The following is a 12,435-nucleotide window of genomic DNA, read 5'->3' as shown; positions in this document are numbered from 1 at the left end:
TAAACCGATCTCAGTGCAGCTGGGCTTTGCTGACGTATTTAAGCCCCATCCCTCATCATAAAGGTGTGAAACACATCCCTTCTCCCTGCATTCTTCCACCCCCCCCCCCCCCCCCCCCCCTCAAACCACACTTTTTTTTTGACCAAGTGTCAGAAGATCTAGAGAGATCTTGTTTCTCTGAGAGGGAAACATGCCATTGTCTGACTGGAACCAACACTTTGCCAAATTCTCGTAAGCTCACCCCCAATGACTTCAGTTTCATTAGTTTTATTAATAAGGATTCTAGGCTTTTGGAAAAAAAGACTTCCCATTCCACCAATGCACTAGCTGACTTCCATCAATTCTCAGTGAGCTTTGGACTAGAATGCTATCAGCAGTCAGAATTAGACAGCAGCTTATTGTTTTTTCCAACTGTATGTGTCTTCAGAGAATGTAGTGGAGCAGCTGGGTGAACATTACAGCACTTGATTAAATGTGTTAAGCAAAAGGAATGTCCAAGAGAAAGGGATACAAAAATAAATTCACAGGCTGTTATAATGCAACCACAGTTCATTTAAAATCAATTAATTCTGCAGAGAAGTATTCATTTGTGCCACAATATCACCTGGAATAAGCCAGTCTTCTCTCTTTTTTTCAAGCGCATAAATTTCCTCCTCTGTCACATTTACAAAACTAATTAGACGGTGAAATTCTCCTCAACAAAACCATTTGTATTGCTGATACAGGTCATTTAAAGACATTAAAGTTTAAAAATACCAGACTCATTGAGGAAGTGGACAGCCTGGGGCAGCTCATTTTCATCCAACTGCAAATGATTCTCTTGAACGATTTCCAGCAGCCGCTGCTGATGAATTACTGGGAATTCTGTTAGAACAGAATTCCGTTCCTGTATAATCTTCTTTTCCAACTCCATGTAACTATGAGGTATTAGCTGACCCATTACTGGCTGGTCCCTGATCTGAAAAATATTGTTTGAAAATGAGAACCTTATTTTGTTGAGTCAGAACCTGCTACAGGTGCAACAAGAAAGTAGGCAATAAAATAAGCACCATGAATAGTAGCAACAAAGATTAGAAATTTGGCATGCAAATATAACTGATTTTAAACTGAGCTGTCAGCAAAGATTTCTATTCCTGTACATGCAGTGCAAAGATTTACCATAATTTTCATTGTACTTCTTATGCCTAATAGGGGATTCTCTGGCCACGCTCACCACAAAACCGGAGAAGGTCAATGGGCTTTTGCATGGTCCACTCCCTGTCCGCTACAATTCCCGTGGTTGGTGGTATGGGAGAATTCCCCCCTAATCAATGTTAATCAATCAATCCCCCCTAATCAAAGGTCTCAATGTTATTCAAAAATCCTGCTCGAGTGGGAAGGATGATGATGTGTATAATTAAGAGACATTCGTGTTTAATTCCATAGGTTTGAAAAGCAACTGCAAGTCATACTGTAGTTACCAATGATTTCATTACTAGTTTAAATTGAGCTGGATTCAAAGCCTTAACGTCAGACGACTGTTCTCTCTGTGATAAAATGGTGATTTATGGAAAACAACTATTAATATTAAAAATGACTTCCTCAGAGCATTCTGCTCCTTGACCTTCAGAAAAACGTACAGTAATTGCCTCTTCTCTACGTGAAGGTAATTCTGCATCAAGGAATCAGAGTATGCAGAGAGCTGCAGTCATTTCTATAAATATTGTGCCCCTGAACTCGAGGATGATTATAAACCACATGAGCTTCTCTCTGGCAATTAATTATTTACTCTGAGGTATTTGCTGTCTAATTATTCCCAGTGACTAAACATTATTTAATCAACGTGCAGCATCAGAAACGCAAATCATTTTTCCTCAAGATAAAAAAGGACATCATCAAATCTGAAAATCTTTCATAACTTTAAAGGGTTACAGCAACATTTTTAAACTGGGTGAACACAAAGCTGAAATATTTTCAAGACCATGACCAAACAATGCCCTTTGTAGTCACCATCTGGCATTTAGTACATTTTTTGGAACTCTGTAAAGAGGGAATATACCTGCAGAAAGTTTATTGGAACATAGATTTTACAGTAATCAAATAGTATTATCCTAGCATTGAGATTGTGCTCAGACCAATGAAAAGTAAATGAAACTAATTATTCCACCAAACCTACTGAGAGGGCCTGATTTTACCAAAACTTTGCGCCCGAATCGCGGTAAAGTTGGGCGTCGGGCCTATACCGCGATCTGCACCCGATTCCGAGCAGATCGTGGCTTTACCGACACCCAATTCAGGCGTGGGTCCGGCCCACGCCCGAATCGGGCGGCCCGACGATTTAAATGCATTTGCATGCATTTAAATCGACTTAATGAACCGCGCGCCCAACTCTCCCGCCAAATCCCACTTTACCGTCTTCTGGTCCGATGCGGATCCACGCTGTAAGCGACCTGAAAAATAAAGGTCTGAAGTCGTCGCTGCAGCTTCCGAAGAGTGGGGTCAGATCCGCATGAAAACCGGCTACAAGATCAGTACAAGTCCAAGAGGAGACACTGGAGAAGGACGAAGCTGGGCCTGTAAAGGGATACACCATCACTGGTACACTACCAGCCACAGATTACTCTTCCCTGCAGGGGCAAGAGAGCGGGAGAGATCTGCTTCATCTTCTTAGTGAGGAATCGCTTCATCCTGAAGGTTTTGTGGAATGGCATGGCCGCACGTCCACTCCGGCAGGAGGGATCGGCCGCAGACTGGAAGCGGATCCCCCCCCCCGACCAGAGGATGATCGTCAGAGAGCCGCTCTCTCCGCTTTCTGCTTTTTTTTCTTTCACGCCCGGGCACGCCCTGTCAGATTTTTTTCGAACTGCGCATGCGCAGTTCAGAGCTCCGATCGGTCCGCCAGCGCTAAGCCCCGCCCACAGCGCGAATCGGACCGGAGCCGACAAAACACGTATGGGCGCGCTGGAAAGAGGATTCCAGGCGCGGATCTACTTGATGCCCAGATTCGGCACTTAGACTCAAAAAGGTAAAATCAGGCCCAGAGTCTTGCAGTTTGAGACAATGGTTATCATCCTTACACATAGACAGGACTCCAGTCTTTATAACAGTTCTTTTATGCACCTTGAAAGTCTGTATTTCGTTAATTATGGCTCTACGTAGTTTTACAACAGAATCAGATTCTTCCGTGGCCACTACAAAATGGTAATCACGGACAGGAGGAAAATCGTGCTGCTGAAGGAATTCCATCTTAATTTTGGTTATGCAGTTTTGCTGATGTTTTTCATTGGTCATGTCAACATGAGTGCCAACAAGAATTACAGGACAAGACGAGGCACGTGCCTATTATTAGAAAAGAAAACATGCATATTAGAAAAGAAATAACATAATTAGGAAACACACAAAATGGCAACGATAATTGACATAACCTTGTATCTATCTTACAGGTAACATTCAAACTCCAATAAGTTTTGAGATTAATTGGAGCAAATTATGAGTTTAACATCTTTTATTTTCTCTTATAATCAGTAAAACTGTATGTGAAACATCCCAATTTCTTCTGCTCTTTACAGGATTGAAACGGTACAAAATCCCTGTAGCCACTGAGAAATTCCTTATTACTTTGCCCATCACAGAATCATCAATGAAGTTCCATATTTGGATGATCCGAGATAAGGCAGAGCCTTATGGCCTTTCTCAAGTCTAAGTAACTATTTATTGCAAAGAATGTGCATTTAAAAAAGAAATTGATTTTAGGCAAAATAGCATCTGTCACTAAAATTCTTAATTTTCAGTCAATTGTAGAATCTATTCCTGCTATTAGGTTCTTCCCAAGACAATGTGGCATTTCTGATTCAAACATTATTCAAGATCCTGCAAGAAAGAGTTCATAGTGTTATTCCTATTGGTTGTGGTTTCATCAGTGCATTGAGGAGAATAACAGCAGCTATATCACTCCAAAAATGTGTACTTTCATTTTGAAAGTCCCGTCAAAATGACTTGACAGTCAGCACTGAGTTTCCCCATTTGATATGATAATAGTGCACAAAGTAACCACAAAGTATCAGTCATGGCAGCTGTATGCCTATAGCTATTATACCAATTCATAAATCGTTATCTCAATCACAAAATAGTGCAGATTAAAGAAATGGCTGACTACACAATGGACTGAATGCTGCAGCCCCCATGGTGGTTGGCGACACAATGGACTGAATTTTACAGCCCTGTAGGGGACATAAAATTAGACGTCATCACTTGCCTGCCCCCGTACATCCCCATCGAGACTTTACCTGCATGAAGGAAACATCAGGTGTTGGTTCATCCAATGGGTCAATTGAGCCCAAAGGCTTGCCAATCAGGCCTTGCTGAGACTCTGGACTTATCTGAAAGTAAAGACTCCATCATCGTCTCCTCTTCAGAACTATCTGCACTCCCAGCAGTGGCAACTGCACTCATGGTACATGCTAGGACAAGGGATCTACTGGCTATTTGATTATCTGATTATCAGGTCAATTAAAGGACTGGGGGTCATTAAATGGCATCAGGGAGAGCTGGCCAAGCACAGGTGGGATCGCCCTTGACTTTTATACTGTGGGTTTTTTAAAATTCATTCGTTGGACATGGGTGTTGCTGGCATTTATTGCCCATCCCTACTTGCCCTTAAGAAGGTGGTGGTGAGCTGCCTTCTTGAATCGCTGCAGTTCACGTGCTGTGGGTTGACCCACAACACTGTTAAGGAGGGGATTCCAGGATTTTGACCCAGCGACTGTGAAGGAACGGCGATATATTTACAAGTCAGGATGGTGAGTGGCTTATGGCTTAGAGGGGAACTTGCAGGTGGTGGTGTTCCCATGTTGCCCTTGTCGTTTTAGATGAAAATGGTTGTGGGTTTGGAAAGTGCTAAGGATCTAAGGTGCTGGAACCCCGCCTCCCTGATAAAATTCAGCCCAATGTGTAATGGTAACTGTTTTCTCATGTAATTCACAGCAAAATTGCTATTAGCAACATGACAAAATACACGAGTACAAGTTGTTTGAGAAAATAATAGGTGCCACATGGCTAAAGTGAAATTGTCAATGAGCATTAACCAGAGATTTCTCCCATTTGGATATGGCAGTTTCTTCTTTTAAATTTGCCGAATAAATGGATTTTTTTTTACTACAAGCAGATATTATTAAATAAGGGAACATCTATACTCTTTCCCTCATACCTTGATGTTGAACAGCCAATGTTTGATCGCATCAATTTCACCAACTCCTTTACTGAGATCATAAACGACAAGATACAGGGCTCGTGGTGACATAAAATGGGGGTGCGTGCTGTAGAACTCTTCTTGACCTTACAAAAATAAAATTACATTGTTATTATTTTTTTAAATAAAACTTGTCAGTTTATACCTGCATTTTATGCCTAACTTACAATGAGATGCTTCAGCATAAAACATTAAAATTTTAAATAAATATTCAACCTATTGAAAAGTCAAACCTTAACTTCAATTTTAATGCAAATTTGTAAATATATTTGTATATTAAGATGGAAAAAAAATTAGAAATATTTAATTTAAACATACACCACAGGTGCCATAAAAATCTGCTTGATCTACCTGCAGCCTGTATTTTCTGAACTTCAAAGTGTGGGATACTGAGGGCCCTATTTTACTATTTTGATTCTAAGTAGTGGGCGGACTTGAAACTAGGAGTGTTTCAGATCCGACTTTCAGACACTCTGCCTGAAAAAAAATCGATTCAGAATCGTGCTGCAGAAACTTAACACGCCCAAACACGCTTCAATCAGCGCCTCTCCATGCGCATGCACAAATAAAATGATAAAATGCTCCCCCTGCCACATCCCTCCCGGGCCAGATAATGCCTCCCCCTGGCCCCCACAAACACTGCCCTACCCCGATAACATTACTGACATCCCTTTCCCCCACTCCCTCCGCCACCCAGACTGATTGCGGGCCCCTACCCCCTCACTGATCACAGGCAGAGTGGCAGCAGACCCTCCTTCCCCCCCACTGATCTCAGGCAGAGTGGCAGCAGACCCCCCCCTTCCCCCCCCCCGCTGATAAAAGGCAGAGTGGCAGCGGGCCCCCCTTATCCTCCCACACCGATCTCAAGCAGAGAGCTGTCGGACGCTCGGCACTTACCTCCTCACTAACCGGAGCGCCCGAATTTCTGTCTGATGTCTGATTCACGCCGAATCTAGATGGGCGAATGCAGTGGTAAAGGGGGAAGTGCCGGTAAGGTTGGGCGTGCAGCCCATTAAGTCAATTTAAATGCATGTAAATGCATTTAAATGGCTGTTGCACCCATTTCAGGCACATTCCCGATCGCGGCCATTTTCGGGCCTTGGTAAAAGGAGAACCGGTGTGGATCACGCTATTCGCCTCACGCCTGACTTTACCAAGTTTTCACACCTGGAAACGGGAGCAATGCGATGGTAAAATCGGCTCTTCGAGTCCAGCATATTCTCCTGAGACCCCAACAGCATAAGCAGTTCTTTTACTGCATGCTATGAACTGTGATGTGCACAATGTACCCGAGGTACTCACTTTATACAAGAAAAGCTTTGACACGGGTAAGAATCCATGAAAATATTTTAATTTTGAAATGGCAAAAAATAAACCTAATCTCTCGTGATATCGAGGAATGATTTTTCAAGCAACTAAAATAGTGCCTGTACAATAAAGAAAATATCTCATTCATGCAGCTGCTCTTCCACTGTCTTTCATATCTCACTCGTGTGAGAAATAAATGTAAAAATCCAGTGCATTAACATTAACAAGTTCACGTTAATATGTTGTCAGATTCCATTGAAAAATCCTTTTTCTGTGATTGTAGGCATTAGCTTAATATGACTTTTCAAAATTATGTGGACAATCTGCAATGAGATGTTGCAATTCTATATTCCAGTCCCTTCTTTCTACATTTTAATTATAGCTCTTTTTAAAAATAAAATGCCAAGCTGCTCGTTAAAATTTGCTGAGATTTACGACAGATCCAAATCCACAGATTTCAAAGTTGCTTTATGCCAGTTGGTGGATTTGGTCCCTCCCACTGACCACAGGCCTCCAGCCTTCATTTGTGTTTTTGCAAGAACAGGAGATAGGTAGAAATACAAATAAAACAGAAGCAAGTGTTTGAACTCACGTTTCACCTCGATTCCCTTCCTCCCATGAAAAACTTCCAACTTGGCCACGGAGACTACTATAAACAAAATTTCTCTTTGATAATGTTCAAGATTGGGATCAATGGCTTCCACTGCTGACCATGAAGATGACACAGAATCTTACAGTGCAGAAGAAGGCCATTCGGCCCATCGAGTCTGACCACAATCCCACCCAGGCCCTTATCCCCATAACCCCATGCACTTACCCTAGCTAGTCCCCCTGACACTAAGGTGCAATTTAGGATGGCCAATCCATCTTACATGCACATCTTTGGACTGTGGGAGGAAACCAGAGCATCCGGGGGAAACCCACGCAGACACGGGAAGAATGTGCAAACTCCATACAGACAGTGACCCAAGCTGGGAATCAAACCTGGGTCCCTGGCACTGTGAAGCAGCAGTGCTAACCACTCTGCCATCCTGCCACCTGCAATTACCAATTCATTACTTGGGGACTCTAATTCTACTCACTCAACAGCTTCCAGCTGTTCCTGACCATTGCTGCTCACCCATCTATTGGCAATCCTGTCAAATTATGGATTTATGAACTATTAATAAGTTACTGGTACTTCTGGAAGGCAGTACCTAAAATGTCTTCCAGTAACAGCACATCCTAACTAAACAACAAAAAGGAGCACCTGTTCTGAATAAAGTGGCAGAATTCACAGTATCCTCCTCCCCATCCCACCAAAGGTAAACTTGAAAGTGACTGACATAAGGCTCACTAGCTCAGCTGTAGAAGTTGTAATAATTCTGACTTTGTTTTCAAATTGAACTAGGCTAGAGAAAAATGAATATATTACATACTTAACTCATATTCAAATTTTGTCTCACTGCCCAATAGTTTCTATGGGCCTGCAGCAAAACAAATCCGCCTTCTATAGAATTTCCAGTGCTGTGCTAGAGTGAGGTACCTGCCAAAGTTAAACAGCTGGAGGTATGTTGAGACAGGTGTATTTGAGACTGACAGCATTGTTAGGAGGGTGAGATGGAATATCTAGGTGTTAGGTGCAAATCAGAAATGCCAACAAGTGCTGCTGGGTAAATGATGGGAGTGTGGTGCAGTTAGCAGCAAGACATGTTGTTGGTGTTGGGATAGAAGATATCATTTGAAATTGCATTCACCATACGTTTGGGGTCATTTCATGGCATAGATGTCCGGTCCTCAAGTCCAGATACTGGGAATTTACTTCCTAGTTAGCTATTTCCAGTCCCATCTGAGCTTGATTCTTGGAGGTCAGGAACCATGGTATCCCTCTTCCTGCCCTCTACCACTAATGCCTTTAGCACCACATTCATCATACTGGAATCATCATCATCTCTATTCTTTAGTTTCACTTTCCATGTTTTGAATTATGATATTATTATTCAGTGCCACGTTCCTTTAAGAAGAGCAGATTGATTGACCACATACTAAAAGCACAACCTTGTCCGGCTGCCTACTGAGCAATAGGGAGCGATTCTCCCACCCCGCTGCGCTATTTTACTCGTGCAGCGGGGTGTGAGAATCTCATGTCCAGGTGTGCGTGGGATTGCCGCATGCATTCCCGCCATGAGTGGACTGCACTTCCTGCGCCCTCAGATCCCCGCTGGAAACAAAAGTTTATTTATTTACTATTAGTCACAAGTAGACTTACATTCGCAAAGCAATGAAGTTACTGTGAAAATCCCCCAGTCGCCACACTCTGGCGCCTGTTTGGGTAGACTGAGGGAGAATTTAGCATGGCCAATGCACATCTTTGGACTGTGGGAGGAAATCAGAGCACCCAGAAGAAACCCATGCAGACACGGGGAGAACGTGCAGATTCCGCACAGACAGTGACCCACGGGAAGACAGGCAAGTTATTTTAATCTAATTTCAATGTTATTTCAATGTGATTAGTGGGCCTGCAGCTGAATCTCTGAGCCCGTAGGCCTTTCCCACCCCGCCAGAATATTTCACTCTAGTGGGGTTTACACCAGCTCCCCACTTTCGGGGAGCTGGCAGCCTGACCCTGCTGGAGTGAAGGGGGGGGGCAGTCAAGGCCCCCCAGAGGGTTGAAGGGTGCCCCCTGGGCATGGGCACCTTGACAGTGCCAGCCTATGTCCCTGGCACTTTGCCCCTTGGGAGCCCAGGGGGCAACTTGGCACTGCCCACCAGGCATCAGGTAGTGCCAAGGGTTAGCACCTATATGGGGGTGGGACCTTGTGGGTGCAAGGCTTAGGGGAATCAGTAGGGGGGGGTCCCTCTGCCACGCTGCACGGGGATCGATGGGGCAGGAGGGAAGAAGCAAATTGAAAAGAAGCAAAATAAAGTTGAGTATTTAAAATTCTAGGAAATGACCCTCAATAAAAAGCAACAAACAATTTACCTGCAAAATCCCAGACACTCAACATATAGTCCTTTTTCTTCCCTTTTTTATCTTTTCCATGAATTGACCATTCTTTAACATCAATTCCAATGGTCGCTTTCTCTGGGCCTGAATTGGGTTGCTTGCATTTCATCAGTTGTTGAAGCAATGTTGTTTTACCGCTACCTGCATTTCCCACAATCATTAGCTTCATTCTGTAATAAGGCACTGCTTTCTTCAAGCGCTGGTGTAGGAATCTAAAATGTGGAAGATATTTTTTTAAAATTGATCAAGGTACAATTAAATTACATTGGGTCTAATATTTACTCAGGCTGGGAATAGAGTGGATGGTGGAAGGGGAATTGTGGAAATCACAAAGGAATCTGCAAAAGAAATCACAACAATGACATGAACTTGGGGTGACTTTTCACCAGTTCCATATTAAGGACAAGAAAACATTGGACATATCATACCAATCCTTATTGCACTCAGTACAACTACTGATATACAACCTTTCTGGCCCCAGATGTAATAATTTTACAAATGCGGTATCTCATTCCCTCAGAAGAAAACTCATATTGCAGAGTTTTTTTAAAAGTTTTTCTATTTTGTGGGCGGAATCTTCATGTCGGCAGGATTTTCTGGTTCCACTGCAGTGAACAGAGATTTAGCTGAACGCCAAATTCTCAGTCTTCACTTGCAGTGACAGCAGGGCATGAACGGCCGCTGGTAAGATCACATCCAGTGTCTCTCTCTCTCTCTCAGTCCCTTGCACATATTCTAATATTTAGTTTGTTTTCTGTATAATGATTTAAAAGTAATTTATATTTCCTGTTTTCTACTTCCAAATTTCCAAGCCTGCAGGACAATGAGGATTTTTTGAGTCTCCCTATTGCTCACAGACATTAACAAACCCCTGTAGAGGGTGCCATGCTGATTCAGGCATGTGTAGAAATCTCCACCAACTTAGCTTGTGAAAAGTCTCTGGGTAACTGTACATGAGGTGAACGGCTATAGCCATTCCCTCACCACTCATTAAAATCTGGGCCAATACATATTAATGCAGAACCAAGGCTCTCAAATTTTACTCTGGCCGGGTCTGCTCCAATGTTGACAAAATGAACATACCACTGCACTGTGACCACAAACTGTTGACTTAGCTGACTTCTACAAAGCATTTGACACAACATAGAATTAAATCTAGGCAAAGTAGTGCAAGGCAGCAAGCACCCTTGAGGCAGTCTCCCCTTTGGGCCTTCTTACAGTCAACAGTCCGGCACAGTGGCTAGCACTGCTGTCTCACAGCGCCAGGGACCCGGGTTCGATTCCCGGCTTGGATCACTGTCTGTGTGAAGTTTGCACATTCTCCCCGTGTCTGTGTGGGTTTCGTCCGGGTGCTCCGGTTTCCTCCCACAGTCTGAAAGACGTGCTGGTAAACTGCATTGATGCGGACAAGTGCCAGAGTGTGGCGACTTGGGGAATTTCACAGTAACTTCATTGCAGTGTTAATGTAAGCCTTACTTTTGACTAATAAATAAACTTTAAAACTTTACAGTCATGTCGTTTTCTACCAAAGTAAAATCATAGTGTAACTGCTTTCTTAGTTTTATATTTCACATACTGCCGTTAACACCAACCGTGTCATGAAATACTCAAATGGTATTAGCATATATGCACAAGCCCAGACTGGTTTCCACAGGCAACACAAAAGGAAGTAAAGTTAATTAGTTACCTTATAATATCTTTTGTTTTGCTTCCCACATGTTTTAAATCCAAATCCAGAGACAGCCCTTGGAGTTCAAGCTCCCACAATTTTTGCAGCTTCCCCATTTCATTTGGCAAAGATCTCAAGTCAGAGTTATTACTCAGGAGTAAAGAGGTTATATTTTCTAGAAGGCCAATTTCAGAAGGTAGCTGAAACCAACAAAAAAAATCCGAATGATTAAAACTCAACTCAAGATTTTATACATCTAAACATAAAATCAAAAATACTTTAAAAATACTTATACTGTAGCAAAGCACGGTTTTAAAGAAACCGTTACATTTATCCACTAATCATGCTTTTTCCAATTTTTAAAGAAAAATTCAAGGAAGTAATCAAGTAACAGATTATTTATTTTACAATTTACTGAAATAAAATTAAAAATTTCACCTCCTTCAACTTGTTATTGTTAAGATTCAGTTTTTCTAGTCTTGACCATTTGTTTATTCCTTCACTCAAATCCAAAACACTGATTTGGTTATGACTGAATATCAGCTCCCTTAAACTAGATGACTCCCAGTGTATAGGCCCAGGAAGCTCTGATATGTTATTGTGACTTAGGTTCACACTCCTTAAGCTAGAGAAAAAAAAAAATCACAAATCATTGGCTGAAAAATAAAATCAATTTATGGTGATTAATTGCAAGGCACGGAGTTTCGAAGGATTTTAATATTCTGGCTCTTAGATTCCTCCCAGAACATTGAGCTTAACGCAACACACACGCCAAATTTCTACAGTTAGACATTGAAATTCTATTGTACTGCATATGGAAATAATTAAAAGGCATGTAAATGCCAAGGAAAGAAGGAATACAAAAATAGTGTCTTCAACACTACCTTCAATGCCACTCTCTGTTCAAATAGTTAAGCAAATTGAACATATAAAATCCTTCAACATAACTTAATACTCAATAAAATAACAAAATTGATGCAATTTTTTTGAGGTGGAAGATATTTTATGTATGTGATCAACTGTGTTTTTAAATGAGCTGCTGGCAATGGGATATTTCTATCTCAGTAGAGTCGGAGTGCAGTGGCTCGCCTTTTCCTTCAGTAATCAATGTTAATTACAAAGCCAAAAAAACATTACACAACAAGTTAACAAGTTACTTAAGCTTCACAACCCAATGTGTCATTATCCATGAATTCAGTAATTTTAAAAATGCTCACCAAAGAAGTTAGGCCATTTGAAATACAT

At 42.0% G+C, this 12,435-nt stretch overlaps 1 protein-coding gene across 6 annotated transcripts in view; it reads right to left on the bottom strand.

Moving 5' to 3' along the window:
- The window catches only part of lrrk2 (leucine-rich repeat kinase 2), a 186,927-nt gene that overhangs the window by 43,825 nt on the left and 130,667 nt on the right, over positions 1-12,435 (bottom strand). For all 6 annotated transcript variants that reach the window (XM_078235402.1, XM_078235400.1, XM_078235404.1 and 3 more), the window contains 6 exons: positions 11,629-11,815; positions 11,209-11,390; positions 9,498-9,733; positions 5,186-5,313; positions 3,100-3,318; positions 757-958 (listed from right to left, as the gene is read on the bottom strand). In XM_078235402.1, coding sequence (XP_078091528.1) covers positions 757-958; positions 3,100-3,318; positions 5,186-5,313; positions 9,498-9,733; positions 11,209-11,390; positions 11,629-11,815 — 1,154 coding nt within the window. The remainder of the gene's footprint in view (positions 1-756; positions 959-3,099; positions 3,319-5,185; positions 5,314-9,497; positions 9,734-11,208; positions 11,391-11,628; positions 11,816-12,435) is intronic.

This window comes from Mustelus asterias, chromosome 19, assembly GCF_964213995.1.
Source record: "Mustelus asterias chromosome 19, sMusAst1.hap1.1, whole genome shotgun sequence".
NCBI lineage: Eukaryota > Metazoa > Chordata > Chondrichthyes > Carcharhiniformes > Triakidae > Mustelus > Mustelus asterias.
Note: the sequence above shows the minus strand (reverse complement) of the source record. Positions and strands in the feature narration are given on the sequence as shown.